The 15487-nt window shown below is 37.1% G+C and overlaps 1 protein-coding gene across 2 annotated transcripts in view; it reads left to right on the plus strand.

Moving 5' to 3' along the window:
- The window catches only part of BANK1 (B cell scaffold protein with ankyrin repeats 1), a 138078-nt gene that overhangs the window by 52399 nt on the left and 70192 nt on the right, over nt 1-15487 (plus strand). For both annotated transcript variants that reach the window (XR_010430056.1, XM_064652000.1), the window contains exon 7: nt 2765-2961. Coding sequence is in view for 1 of the 2 variants with exons in the window: in XM_064652000.1 (XP_064508070.1) it covers nt 2765-2961 (197 nt within the window). In the remaining variant the exon portion in view is untranslated. The remainder of the gene's footprint in view (nt 1-2764; nt 2962-15487) is intronic.

The following is a 15487-nucleotide window of genomic DNA, read 5'->3' on the forward strand; positions in this document are numbered from 1 at the left end:
TAAGAAGTCAAATGCCTATACTCTGGGGTAAAATTTATAGTTCTTCAGATTTCAGAATTAATCCTAGTTTATAAACAATATGGAGCAAAGAAATTGTGTGGCACCTACTTCTCTCAAAAAACTGAGATTATATACAGTTTTAAGATTGCCTGTTGTAGCTCAAAGGATTTTAAAGCACACTGCAAATACAAAGGAATATAAGCTACAATACATAACCTTGTTGATGGAAGCTCAGCCTGCCAAGGCTTCTGAAACAAGTGACTTGATTTACGCAGGTGTTGTGTATTTACAGTTTCTTGGTTAGATTTTTCTTTGCCTGGTGGAACTAAGTCAGGCAACACTCAATTTGTTTAAAGATAAAGTTAGGGTTGTTAATGGGGCTTTTGACTAAAATGTAGTCCGCTCAAATTCCTTGTGGCAAAATAATATTGGAGTGATACTGGTGGAATATTCTTTGTCCAAAATACAGTCAAGAGTTGTCCTAACTATTTTTTTGGTCAGTCAGTACTTAGCTATGACTATTCCAAGAACTCCTCTTGTTCCTTGAATCCTTATATCTAATGATGGATTGAGGTTTCACTCTCTGCTGTATTACCATTCTGCAGGAGCAATAAGGGAGTGAGGAGGGAGGTACACAGATTCACCACTGCTGAGCCAAAGTTTAGTATGCAGAAGAATGTAAAAATGAGAAAGTTTTTGTTAAAGACTGGCAGCTAAGAGAATTCCAAAAGGCAACATTACTACCTAGACTTTCTTCCAGCACACTAAGGGCTGATAATGTGCTGGCTAGCCTGTAGGACAACCAATGACTAGGATATAAAAGAAAACTCAAGAAAGCTAGAAGAAACTGTCTAGATTCTCAAGCTGTAGTCCTGGTTTTGAGACGTATGGAAAGAGACTGGAGTTGAAGGAATCATGAGGCTGTAGCAAAAATGGTCAGGTTGTACACAAAGAAATTACTGGGACTAACTCTCATTCGTTAAGAGCTCTGAGGAAATTTTAAAATAAAATAGCTGGATTTCTAATAGTAGTGTGGAATTTTTCAGTTTTGTAGTACTGGAAGGTGTGACTATGATGCTAAAACCCAGTTTCTCAGGGGACATTGAGAACTAGAAGCAGGTTAATGTGTTATCTCTACCAGACTAATTAATAGAAATTTTAATAAAATACATTTGCTGTAATGTGAAGTCTGGCTTTATAGATTTCTTGTAGTTTTTTGTAAGTCAGCAAACCTGATTAAGTCAGTAATTGACTGGGTATGGATGAATAACTGACCAAAACCAGGAGACAGACAATTGGGAAAAATCTTTTTTTTCTGGTGATAGAAGGTATTCAGGGTAGCAAGGAGGAGGGCTAATGGGGGAAGAGAGGGGTAGGAATGAGAGATTTAGTAATTATGCAGTAAAATGTGAGATGATACTCATTCTAGGTAAAAACAGAGAGCTGCAAGTGGAAAAAGCAGTCCTGTGTTGTCATACAAAATGAGAAGGTTTGAGCAGGCTATTAGCACTGAGGAATAAGACTGCGCAGCTCCATGATAACATCAACTTGTTGCTAGGCAGCAGATCAAAAAGCTAATGAAATACTAGGAATTATTAGAAAAGGAATAGAGAACAAAACAGGTCATAATTATGCCAATGCATAAATTACACGGCTCACCCGCAAGTTGAGTATCATGTGCAGCTCTTCTCCTGTCATCTTAAAATGGTTACATTAAAGCTGGAAAAGGTTCAGGAGAGAGCAGTGTGGGTGACGGAGTTGGTCCTCTATAAGGCCCAATTAACTAGACCGGAGCCCTTCAAGAAAAAATTCTGGGAATGCGTAAATCACTAGAATTGCAGAGAGGGCAGACAGAGGTGGAGAGTAAGATGAATTAGGGGCAGTCAATTGAATGAGCCAGGAGCCAGGTTCAAAACAAACTAGAGGAAGCACTCCTTCATGCAATGGGTAATAAAGACACTCAGTGTGCATGAAACTGGTGGTGCGTGGGGCAGGCTGGATGCACTCTTGGAGAAGAGATACACTGCATGCTGATATACAGACAAATTGGTATGCAACAAACCACAAGTGATTAGAAAGTAGAGTATAAAGGCAGAGAGAAGTATTGTTTATGTTTGAAACCTCTATTTTGTTTGTTTGTTGGTATATGTAACTTGTGGTCACTCATAGAGTTAAAATACAGGACTGATGAAATGATAAACTGACTGTCCCAGTCCTCCAAGGTAAAAAATAGTCTGTGATGGAAATTGATGTCATGTTATATCAGATAAATCCGAAAAACTTATCCAATACTTTCATTTTTAAGTTCTGTGATTGTTCATCATAGGGATAGGCAAATTTTTGGAAGTCTCTGGTATTCATGCAAATTTTCAGAAATGGTTTTTAATATCAAACATAGCACCATAAACCTATAAAAATGTCCCATTCAAATGTCTTAAATTAAAAGTATTTCACCTAAGCAAAAGCATGTCTTGGCTATGGGATTTTTTTCCCTTTGCAAGAAATCTTATTTCTCAATAGAACTAAAGGGCTTTCAAATCCCTCTGTCAGCAAAAAAATGAGATTTCTCAGTTACGTTAAATACTCTTTTATTGATATATGAATTGTAAAACTGTTAATTGGAAAAATTGTTCTTTGGATGCTAGTTCTGTATTGGCAGTTTGATAACTATGATTCCATAGCACTAATATTCCAGAGGACTTTTGTGAAAGATGTTCTATAAAAGCAAAACTGTTCTTCATGAAGACTTTGTTTCCATATACAGATAGCCATTTGGAAGAATTTCCTACTCTCCTTCACTGTGCAGCCAGATTTGGATTAAAGAACCTTGCAATGTTTCTACTCAGTTGTCCTGAGGCCACATGGGCTTGCAAAATAACCAATAAATATGGAGATGATCCAGAAAGTATCGCAGAGAAGCATGGACACAAGGAACTAAGAAAGTTAATCAAAGAATTGTCAGTAAGTCCATATGCTTTCTCATATGTCATCTACAACCAGAGGGCTATGATGTTATACTGCTGAGATCCCATCGTATCAGCTCTTGTAAACACTAATGTGTTGCAGTCCTTCTGTCTGAAAATACTGTTCTACTCCTGTCTCAGAAGGAGGGGTCAAAATAGGGTACAGACGCTTTCTTTGTGTGCTGTCATAGTGGAGATCAGAGTTTTTTCACTGCTTGAATTTTAGGAATGTAATGGAAAGGAGAACAGTGAGTCAGAACTACCTCATGTGGCCTAGCTAGATCAGTGCTTTCAGCACCCAGGAAATGGTTATATTTTTAAGTACTCGAGACCAATTTTCCAGAGTAGGAGACTTTAAAGACTTCTTTAAAGGTCACTTCAAGTGCCTATGAACTCTCTTAGCATTGCTGCTCTTCAACATTCAAAAGAGTTGTTGCCTTGCCTTTGCTGTTTGTGCCGCTGTGAAGGAAGGCTAAATTTTATAACTGTTTGTTAGATGGAGTAAATCTTTCTTCAGTTGGGCGTGCAGGAGGGGTTTGGGGTAATAGTTGCCTTTCCACATTAAAGATAATAATAAAATAGGGGTCTGTGCATAGTTCTACCATGCAAATTATTGCCAATAAAACCTAACAGAATTGCAGTACAGAAAGAAATATATGAGAGCCTTAACCTATTTTAACTCTTAATTGTGCTAACTGTAATATGTGCAGATATGATAATTCTACAGTTTTTAATACTGCAGTTGAGATCAATTTTAACTGAAGCATAAAGCTGTCCACAAAACCATGCTGTCTTCCTGGATCAATATGTTAGTAATTTCACATTTAATAATTTCTAACTGCCATAGTTATCTCACAGTCATTCTTACGTGGGTCAGAAATCTCCTGCCGGTAGCAGTCTGATGTGTAAGGTTTCAGTTCTTGGAGTTTACCAGTTTGCCTTGAAGAGAATGGAACTGTATTCCCCAACATTCCTATCTGCATAGGTGCCATCTTTGTATGGTCAGATACTTTACACACTCTGTATATAAAGGATTGCTGAGAACACACAGAATATGAATGTGATATCTAACTCTTAGTGAAATACCTTGATTTCTTTTCTAAGATGGTCATATGAATCGTAGAGTTGAGCATGGAAACGTGATTTCTGTTAATAATTTTTTGTGTGATGATAATTATTAATTTCATAGGACATTTAGTTTTTTATACTAGTGTTATAAAAACTCACTGACCTGCACTTCTGATGCGTCTTTGTTGTGCACTCCACATGGGCCTGGAAGCTTCAGAAAGTGCTTTATTTTGGTTTTATCCTTTTTGTCCTAACACACTCATGCTGTGGTTTGGGGCTTCTGCAAGGGGAGACATAAGCATGCATGATGTGCACAGACTACAGCTGATACGCTGTGAGAGAGTACATTGCACTTCTGTAGTGCTTTAACATTTTGATAGACTTTATCAGTGATGGAAGGCAGTGTTTGTGAGGGTGATATATTTCACTCTAAGTGTGTTAAGTGTTTGCATACCTCTGGTTAGCTTTTCTTTATTAGTAAGGTTATTAATTTTCCTAGTAAAGTCTCAGTATAGATTTGTCAATGTAAAGCATGGATTTAAAATGGCAACTGTATTTTTTATTAAAAGACTTCCTTCATGGTATGTATCTGCTATTGTTTGCCTACAAACATTTAACAATAATTGTTCTCTGCTCATGATGGCTGCTTTCCCAAGTGTAAATACTTCTACCAGTATGAAGTAAAAACAACTCTATGACCACTGTAGACATGTGTAGTCTGGTTAGGACGTGCAGTTATACTACCCATTTTCAGTTGATTCAAATGGCATGGCTTACTAATGCAACACAAGTAAAAATCTGAGCATGCTTCAGGTCTGCCAAATGTGTAATATGATATTATAGAAATGTTAGCTCCAAACACTGGAAGAAAAATGGCTTATTTGTGTCCCCTGTAATAGTGCACTTAAGCACAAAAACACTTACTGTACTTCTGTAATTGATGGGAATATGGAAAGAAGTATTTGCATGGCTCTGAGCCAAGCAGAATTTAGTTTAACCATGTTCCTGGAACTTCCCATTACAACTATAGTATTGAAATTGCTCATTATTACAATAGTACTTTTGTGCTTGGCTTAACTCTCACTGTTTTAAAAGTGTTACCTGTCTTTGGCCATTCCTTTAAGGAATAGCCCCAAAATATACACAGTAATTGAACACTTCTATCCTAAAGAGCAAAAGAATTTCAGAAAAATGAATGCATTAAAACGTACATTTGATTTGTCCAAAATCCTGGCAAGTGTCTTTTATTTGCTGGATAAAGACCAAAAAAAGAAATGTCTTTTGTGCTGGAGAATCCTTAGGGGAGTAAGGATTCCTGAAGTGGTTAGAGAGAGAGCATCAAAAGGTTTAAGTGGCAATACCTCAGCTACTATTTCTACCTCCAAGCCCAGGGCTTTGCTGTTCAACCTTTTTTGGTGCCCGGTGAGTAGATCTGTGCTCAGGACTTTTAGTTGATGCAGCTTTGCTGGTAAGGCCCTTCAGCTCCCGTGTCCAGCAGGCTTAGTGGAAAGGTACTCAGGGGTCTCTTGGCAAAAGTGAACTGCAGGAGCTGACTGAATTACACAGTGGGTCATCTCTGTGGCACAAGTTCCCTGTCCTTGTTTAAAGAGAAAACCTCTTTTCTCAAGCTGGACACTGACAGCGTTGATGTGGGGAGTGTTACAGCCACAGAAGACATATCTAAATTGCCTGGTGGGTATGCCAGGAGCTAATCTCCTGATCTGTGTCAAAGTAAAGCACAAGGACACAAGGGAAGGATCACACATCATGTGGCATGTTTCTGTTGACACAGCTGTATTAATGAGGAGGGAAAAGATTTTTTCCTCTTTTAGTACCAGTGTTATATGCATTATATAACATTAAATGCTAAAACATCACAGCCTTTAAGAACCTGTATAAATTTGTGCTTCCATGAGTGGTAGTTTCTGCCTTTTCTGTCAGAAATCCTGCATTTCAAATGCTTCTTGAAAATGTCTTCTCTGGTGAGGGAACACTGCAGTATTTGAATGATTTGTGTTAAAGGTACTATATTGGTGAAACTGTGCCTAAAAGCGTCTTTAATGGGGATTATGATGAAACACAGTTTCAAATGTGCTAGCAGTTTATTAAGCAAATTGTATTTTTCTTGCATTTTCGCACAAAGCCACCTAAATGGACATTCATTTCCAATTTCTACGTTTCATTATAGTTTAGATGAAGTAATTCCCTCTTCCGTAGCACAAAAGAGGGATATCGCTTAACATTTTGTGATAACATCCTGAATTGTTAGTCTTTTGATTTTATTCCTCTATAGAACCAAGTATTTGAATATTTTCCACAATTGCCTTTAGGTGGAATTGCTTGAATCAAGTGTGTCAATTTAAAACTAGTAAGAGACATTCAGTAGGAGTATTGGCAGGAGTCCTTGTCTCAGCGTATCCGAACAGGGGAAATGATGAGCCTTTTGAGGCTCAGTTGATCCAGCTGATGGCTCAAATGCCAGTAAGGAATGCTTTCCATTAGCCACAGGCTCTAAACATATCTGCAGTCAGCTGTTACAGTACCTATGATGGATGTGCCTTGTTAAGCTACAGTAGTTTTCTGGGATATCAGAACTCTGTTTCAGATGTTTGCCTTTTGCATAGGCTCTGTCTCTGAAAGCTGCTTTGACAACTAGCTTGTTGTTCTTGCTGCCAGCTGTGGTTTTCTAAGGGTACATTAAAGTTCTACCTCCAGGTTATGAAGAAATCCCTTAAATTAAGTTCTTATCCAGTACACAAAGGAAGACTTTAAAAATAGATTATAGAAGATTTCTAAGCATTAAGTGAGTTATGAGGAGAGTATGTTCAATTTGTGACTTAAAAATTTAAAATCGAATGTCACACTGGTAGCCAGCTTAGACATGTGTGCTTTGGCATGGATGTAATTGTTTGTTCCAGCACTTGGGTGTCACTAATTTCTCCCTTCTTTTACTAAGAACTGTGTTACTGAATGTGTTGTAGTCAGGAAGATTACTGTATACCACTGTAGTATGCATCACAGGTTCCAAGAGAAATACAATTCAGCAAGTGTTTTATTGGTTGGTTAGTGCAAATAACTTCTGATTGTTGGCTTTGACCTTTAAAGCAGATTCCTAGGGGTGGCATAAATGTTATTTACATATAAAAATTGAAACGGTCATTTCATGTTGCCACCACATAGTTGAGACAGTGCAATTTAATTTTTATTTTTAAAATACCTTCTGACATTCTGGCATTTCAGAAGTAGTTGCCTGAAATCTAAGGCAGAAAATGCAGGTTAACTGAACTTTTTTTAACCTGCTCAAGATCTGTAGCCAGGCCTTTGACAATCTGTAGCAGAACCAGTAGACTGATAGAAAAATCTTCTTCCTCTGCCACTACCAAAACTCTGGATTTCTTGTTTAGTGTAATTATCTGTCTTCCTGCTTCAGGCATCCCTCAGGCAGCTATTGAAAATATAATAGGTATTTAATTCTGTACATATTGGTGAAGTTCCTTTAGAATTGCATAGATTGAGATAGTGCCCTGGATGGCTTTTCAGAAGCAACTTGTTTTCTTTCCAGAAGGGAAATTCTTTTGTCAATTCAGTTTTGTCAATTCGTCAAATTACACCAGGTCTTTCTAACTCTTTTGAGATACATCCTGCAGAGTCTAGATCCACAGTTACTGAGTTCACTGTGGTTAGCAGTTCCCGCAGTAGCAGAGAGAAACACAGTCTTACAGGTGGTCATAATTTTCACTCAGAGCCTGTTTTATGGAAGACTTATGTTTTACATAGCGGGGGAGAGGGGGAAAGAAATTTTTCTTTCTGAAATGCCAAGCTATGTTTTTATAAATCTTAGCAAAATAAGGCATGGGCAAGGATGTAGTTTGACAAGTAATTTGTCATTGTATACCTCCCCCCTCTCATCTCTTACTTTGTGCGTGGTTGAACCAGAATACAGAATTTCTTGAAGCATCTTCAACTTCATGACATAGAAAAGAATCTACAAAAACATTGTATCGTGGAAACTGAGGGTAGTTTTTGTCTCAGCTGTTTTATGTGCAAAGAATCTTACTTGCTTTTGTAGCTACTGTTGCCAAATGACAGTAAATCTTTAGACATAGGAATCCCTTCAACAAGGATTCTCATAATCTATTAGGGAGTTCTAGAAGCTCGTCAGGAATCAGCATTTTCTGAACATGGATGTATTATTCTTCCATTTAGGTTTGTGTTTCTGTAAAAGGTGATATGATGTGCAGAGCTTCTCAGCAAGAAACAGTTACATTTTTACATCTGGTTACAAGATCCTCCTGAGCTATTAATTTCTGCTGGGAAGGACCACGTGTAGAAAGATGAAGTGGATATATATTAAAGAATCTTAAACTAATGAATCTTATTGCTGTCAATATTTGTTTAATTACTTTAAATGCTACTGTAGTATTGCACTGGCCCATAGCTCATTACTTTCAAATAGCTGGTAGAGTATGTGAAAGAGAAAAGGATTAGTCTGGTTTCTGAAATTCATTCTAATCCACCAGTGAGTCCTTGGTGAAGCCTTCTGGGATTTTGCTCTTGTCACAGTATTTTAGTGTTCAGAAATGTTGATTACATGTGTTCTGTGGTACACCAGAAGTTACTTAGCTGACGTGAATAAGAGAATGACTGTCTTCTTTGATACTTTTTAGTGACTGGATGTTCACAAATCAAATTCTTAAACTTCTTGGGACTGGAGGAATTGCAGCTAAGACATGTGAACTTCTTTCAGCTGGTAGGCAAATGCAGTCCCATCAGACATTTGTTCAGTGTGTTCTCTTTCTTTTCTGAAATTGCTTCTGGAGAGACTTCCTATTATCAGTGCCTGGTGTCTTATGTTTAAGATTTAGTTTGGAGAGTTTATTATTTTTATTTTTATTGGGTGACAAAGTTTCCCTCTTTTCTTTTTCACGTGTTCTCAGAGGGACGTGCTCCTGAATAATAATAACTTGCTGCTCTTTGAGGTTAGGCAATTTATGCTTTAGTGAAGAGATAAGGTACAGACTGAGCATGAAAATTTTTGGCTCTAAGGAGAAAAGGCTAGATTTTTTTGTTTTTAAAAAATTAGTCATTACACTAAAGACATTTTTCAAGTTTCTGTGTAGACTTTTGTTCAGGCTAGAACCTTGCACCTTAACTGTGATTAAATCTCCTGTCAATAACTATGCAATTTAGTGCAACCTTCTTGCAAAAAGAATGATAAATGGAACTGAAGATTTGGAAACTTTACTTTTGTATAAGATACTTATTGAAATTTGAGTGTAATTTAGAACGAACAAGAATGGTTTTTACAAAAAACTGTCTGGTATTTTGTCTCATCTTTTGATATTCTGTAACTGTAGCAGTGACACAGTGGAAGTCAGTTATTTGGAATTCACCATTTCTAAAAGCTTTTACAATTTTTAAGGGAAACTTGAATACTAATGGAATATCAGGCAAAATGTTTGTGAATTAGAAGTATGGAAAATGCAACAGGATTCTCTAATGATACCTCTGTTCTTAAATGTATTTAGGATAGTAAAAGCTAAAATATGGATTTCGACGGGTCTTTCTGACTGTTTGTTGACAGGGCAATGTAATCAAAGATACTTAGGTAAGGGACTGCTTGGGAAGGTGGGATGTGGAGTTTCCAGTTTTTCAGAAGTAATGTATAGGCTGAAAAGAATCACACTTATCACTGATCTGTATTATTAAGCTCTGAATTGGCTTGAACATTTGAAAAACATTTGGCTAAGCTGTTTATGTTAATGAAAAATGCCAATGTAGAAGTGGGAGAAAATAAGTGACCGTGTTATGTTGTTGTAGAAATTGATGACATGCCTATGTCAAATCTGATCTCTGCATCTGTAAAGAAGTCTGGAAATCAGTAAGTTGAAGTAGATCCTCTGCACTAGCTTGAGGAGGTATTAGAAGGTATATTGTAAAGATACGTAGAATAATGACTGTTTTTAAAATAAGTGAGCTGCTTAACCTCTCTTTTGGTAAGTGAACAAACAAATTGGGCGTGAAATACTGTTGTGTATAAGCTGTAATTTTTCTATTCACCTTGTTAAGAAACCGATGAAGAGAGAAGCATAGGAAGGATTCAAAAGGCTAGAGATGTAGTGGATGTTGAGAACTTTTAGTCATTATGTAGTGTTGTTTTCAGCATGAGGGTGTGAGTCCACTACCCAGGTTACAAACCAGTCGCATAAGTTTAAGGAAGAAATTTCCCCAGAGAAAGAATACCCCATAGCTGTCTATTTAAACAATTGCTCCTTGCACTTTTCCATCAACTCTCCTGCACTGACTGTTCCAATAACTGTATTATTAGGTGCTGAGGTTGCATTTTTGTGTCTTCTTCCTCAATTATAGATATCTCAGAAGCCCTTAACAATGCAAAGGAAAAAGTGAAATTATCTAGCTGAAGGTTTACTACAGAAGGAAGGAGTGATGAGGCATTCCAGTTGAAAGTCTAGAAGCAAGTTTTGGATCTTGCCTCTGTCAGTTGAAGCAATTTGAAGGTATACGTATAGCTGTCAAAAAGCAGCTTTACCTTTATATAGCATATGCTGTCAGTGAGACTATCTGGAGTATGCCCTTTGGCTGCCTCCCAGTGATCTGGAAGGAATCAAACATCTGTCATATCTTACAAGTTGTTGAACATAAAGAAAGACAGCTTATCAGCAGCACTGTTCTCCAGCCCCTCAGAAGGGAAAAAAGAGAATTACCAAAAAAAAAAAAAAAAAAAAAAAAAAAAAAAAAAAAAAAAAGACCACCACGGATCAAAACGTTAATAAAGGTTTTTCATGGGGGGAAATGAAGGAAAAGTAGGAGAGGAAAGGAGCTGTTAGAGTTATTGTGGTAAATAACTGTGAGCCAAAACCACCTACATTTTGAGTGACATTGTGAGGTCTGAAGGGAGCTTTTTGATCTCAGAGCCCTAAGAAAAACTAGGTGGAGAAGCAAGAATTAATGAGTAAAGTTAGGTAAGAGACTTGCTGTGTCCTTAGCAATCTGAAGTTTTAGAGCTCTGCACAGGTCTAGTAGTGACTTACCAGACTTTGCTACAACTGTAATTTATTGCTTAATTAGAAAAATTGTCTTTGGGCTCTACATCAATAGAATGACCATTAGGGAAAGGCATTTCTTGAAGCTACCAAGCCCATTATATGGAAACTACTTAAGAAAATCCATTTCTGCCCTGCATAGTGTTAGTTCTGTTTAACACAGCCCTGCGAGGTCTCAATTTATAATTCTGTCTGAGGATCCTGCACAGAAAGCACAGTCTTTATTTTGCTGCTGATGATTTGTCCTGCCCCCATATATTGTTTTACAATAAATGATTCAGTATTTCATTGCCAGGTCTATAGGATGTCTATTAATAATAATTTCTGTTTCTTACATTTGACGAGAACTTAAAAACGGTTTCCAAGTTCCCACACTATCAAACTCGCATGAACATGCAGCAGTTGACATACAGATGTTCGTTTCCATGAACATGGGCAGACATCAACCCCATGAGCTACGTGCCAGAATCTTCACGTGGCTGGCAGCAGTGTACATATGTTGGAGGTTTGGGAGTTGTTCTCGGGCAGTTGTTGTTAAAGGTTCTCTGCAGCTCTTACTGTGAGTATGAGCCATATAACTGGATTTTAGCACTCTCTGATGATGCCAGTCTTCTGAGCCACGTTGCCCAGATTTTACTTGCTCCTGGTATTCCAGGTTATTTTGCTGCTCCTGTATAGTCCTGGGAGTTGACCCGGGAGCCATCCTTGAAATATTAGAGAACTGCTTAAGAGCTGCAGCTGGACAACTGTGGCCTTCTGAATTCCAACTGAGTTCATCTGCTGTTAACTAATACCACTTCCTGAGAACCCCAAGAATAAAGGTAGGCAGAGAAGGCTCCTGCCATATGGAAGTGACTAGCAAGTTCCCTTGGAGCTGTTGAGGAAAATACAGAAATCAGCATCTGCATCAGGCATGGAAGTAATATAATAAGTATGATTCCTAATTGGATCACTCAAACCTTCAAAGATCTTTTTTAATGAGGTGTATTTTTGAAAAATGCTGCCAGTTGATAGCATGTACTGTCTTACATAAATGGGTCAAAGGATTGAACAAAAGTTTCCATGGAGACTTGATATAACTCCAAGGTGCCTTCCAAATTAATTAAAGTCTTGTGTTGAAGGAAAAGAGGTTCAAAGGTGACAAAATCTAGTACTGGTATATAGATCCGCAGTCAGTTCTGGGCAGTTGTCCTAGGGACACCTGTCATCATTGACAACCTAATCAGTGAAGTTTTAACTGTAAAAAATAGCGATTTTTATAGGATTCTTTCTTCCTCTCTTCATAACAGTTAAACAAGACAGACGTAGGTGCAAGCCTGACTTAATCATGCCCATACAGAACAAGAAAAAAAAACTTGCTTCTGGAAAAAGCCAAAATACATAATTTCAGAATTTTGAAAGCAGTCATGATTTGAGCTCATTAGTGAAAATTGTTCACATCGTTTTTTCTAGATTACTAATTAAAGAATAGGTTTTTTATTTTTAATTTTTCTTTTGTGCATATTAAATGCACCCATGTAATGCAGAGAGAAAGATTATATTTCTTACAAGATTTTAATAAATAAAATGACAAAGAAGCAAGTTTGCATGTACAGTACATTGGGACTGCATTGTGATGTGGCTCATTAAATATGATGTGTGTGTTTAGAGCTTGAGCACTTGGTGAAACAGGCTTCTATCAGACCCATTGACTGTGAATCATTACTGAAGAACAAATAATGCACAGTTCCAGGAGACAAATGCAGCACATTGTTCAGGCAGAACTAAACTAGGAGGAGTAGTTAAAAGACTTATTGGAGTTGAAAATCTCCAGAAAGATGGTAAACAACTGGGTAAGGCTTTAACAGCAGTTCACCCTATATCTGCAAGCCATAGATGCCAGCAAAAATAGTCGATAGTAGGAGTGCGTGAGCAGAGGCTTTAACCTTGGAAAAATGCGGAGCAAGTCAACTGCTGTCGAACAAAACATCCATTTCACAGAGTAGAAAGAACAGCCTCAGGGCATAAATGAAAAACCATACCTTCATAAGAGATGGTAGTTAAAACTACCTACCACAGTAGAGTGGGGAAAAAGTGAAGATATTTGAAACGGAACATATGAGGATTTTCACTTTGTTTGATTTGAGAATTTGTTCTTAGGTAATTATTTCTAATCTGGCTTTTTCCACCAGCAGCTGAAGATCACCGTGGGTGAAAATATATGTTGGTAAGGTATGATGATCTAAGTAGAGATGGAGATGCTAAAAATGATCACTAAAGTGTCTGGAGTTTGGAGGTACTGTGACCGTGAGCATCATACTAAGTCATGCTATGTGGCACCTTGTTCCCATAAGCGTACGGTCAAAATTTGGTTCCCGGGACATATGTAACATGGCAACTAGTAAACATAAATTGCATTATACCAAGAAAATGAGAAGGATTCAGCAGAATTTCTATCATTTTAAAAGATTAATATCCTTTTGAAAATCTTGTATTAAATGAAGTGGATCGTAAAAGGCTTTACTGCTGTTGCGTAAAAAGTTCACGGGGATTTGGGGAAGGCTAATGATGGATTCGTGATCTGAATGCCCTATGTGGCAGTCTTTTTATAAAGAAAAAAAAATTTAAAATATGTATTGGATTTGTAGAAAGTGAACTTTGTGATCTACAATAGGGCTATGGAGTGTTTGTGGATAGTGATGATGACTACAACAAAGCAACAAAGGATGCAGTTTCCCAATTTATAATAAGTTTTTCTGCTACATAGGTGGAAATTCTTCTCTTCTTTAATGGGATGAGACTGGAAACTTTTATATTGTTTTGGGTCAAATCATAAAGGATGCAAAAGAAGAATTTAATAATTGAAAAATCTATGGCAGTGGGGGCAAAGATATTTTATACTTGCATTTAATAAACTATGATTGGAGACACAGCTAAGACTTTTCATGTATGTCAAAAAATCTAGGCCACGTCAAGGGAAAGAGTTCATCGTTGATAGTTTATGAAGAATCAGCTTCCTAGAGAAAAATAAACATAGTCTTGTTTGTATTGCTGAGGGGGAAGAATCATGTATTCTATATTTTTATTGTAATCTCCTTAAGAGAGCTTCAGAAGATCTTTCAGTAGCTCTCACGGCACGTGGAGATAAACTAGTGACTGAATATAGCAAATCTTGATTTTTTGCTGGGTAATGTACTTCACCTAATAATATATAAAAAATTACTTAATGTGTGCAAGAGTAAAAGGCCATGGAATTAGATACAGGTTTAAAAATTTGAGTGCTGCTATTCATTATTTTCGTTCTTAAAAGGCTAGTGAAAAATAGTATTAAGAAGTAGCTGTATGTTAACAGGTTGCAGAAATATTCTTGGTTCTGTTTTAAATCCTGTAAGTTGGCAGAAATGCCTTACTGTGAGGGTGGTGAGACACTGGAACAGGCTGCCCAGAGAAGCTGTGGATGCCCCATCCCTGAAGGTGTTCAAGGCCAGGCTGAATGGGACTTTGAACATCCTGGTCTAGTGGAAGGTGTCCCTGCCCATGGCAGGGGAGTTGAAGGTAAATGATCTTTGGGGTCCCTTTCAATACAAACCATTCTGTGATTTACAAGGAATCACGTGGAGGATTTCAGTGCTACTGGTTTGTTTATTTAATAAATTGATTGCAAGAATTTTAATTACTAAGAACCCTAGCTTCATGATACTTGTTTCAAGCATTTTCCCTGATATTTGTGAGACTTAGATTCATTATAGCCTCAATAAGTTTGTGAGTCATTTTTGGCATTCAGAATTGTAATTTGACCTTTTTATATTTCTCTAGTTACAGATATTTCCATTTCTAATACTTAATAGTTGGGAAATTTTATTGTGTTCATTATAATTCAGGTAACATTGAAATGTTAATTGAATACTGCTAGTTTGATTAGATAATAGCTCTAGATTAATTCACAGATTTTTCTGATTGGAGGAAATTTTTGTGTAAGGTTGGTTCACAAATAATTATAATGGTCTTACAAGTGTTATTGGTTCTATTGGTACTACACCAAGATCATAACACAATAATATATAGGATAGGAATGTGATTTAAATTTGCTCCTGAGTGTTTTGGAGAGTAAATGCTTCCAAGGTTACTGATGCCTTCAATTTTTGATCTCAGCATTGAGAGGAAATGTATATGAACATCCCTATCTCTAAATTGGTGTCAGTAGTGTGATTTAAGAGTTATTCTAGTCGTTGGCTTTTAACATTTGCAATTCTGTGTTTTTAGCAAAACAGTTTGTACTTTTAAAGAGATTTCTTGATTTTATCCTTCAAGTGTTGCTCTAGATGTAATATTCACTTATCAGTGTAGCTTGTATGTAACAGTACATGGTGATTTTTCCTAGAGCTCAGACATATGAAACTGTGTGTCCATTAA

Source organism: Pseudopipra pipra, chromosome 4 (assembly GCF_036250125.1).
Source record: "Pseudopipra pipra isolate bDixPip1 chromosome 4, bDixPip1.hap1, whole genome shotgun sequence".
Taxonomy (NCBI): Eukaryota; Metazoa; Chordata; class Aves; order Passeriformes; family Pipridae; genus Pseudopipra; species Pseudopipra pipra.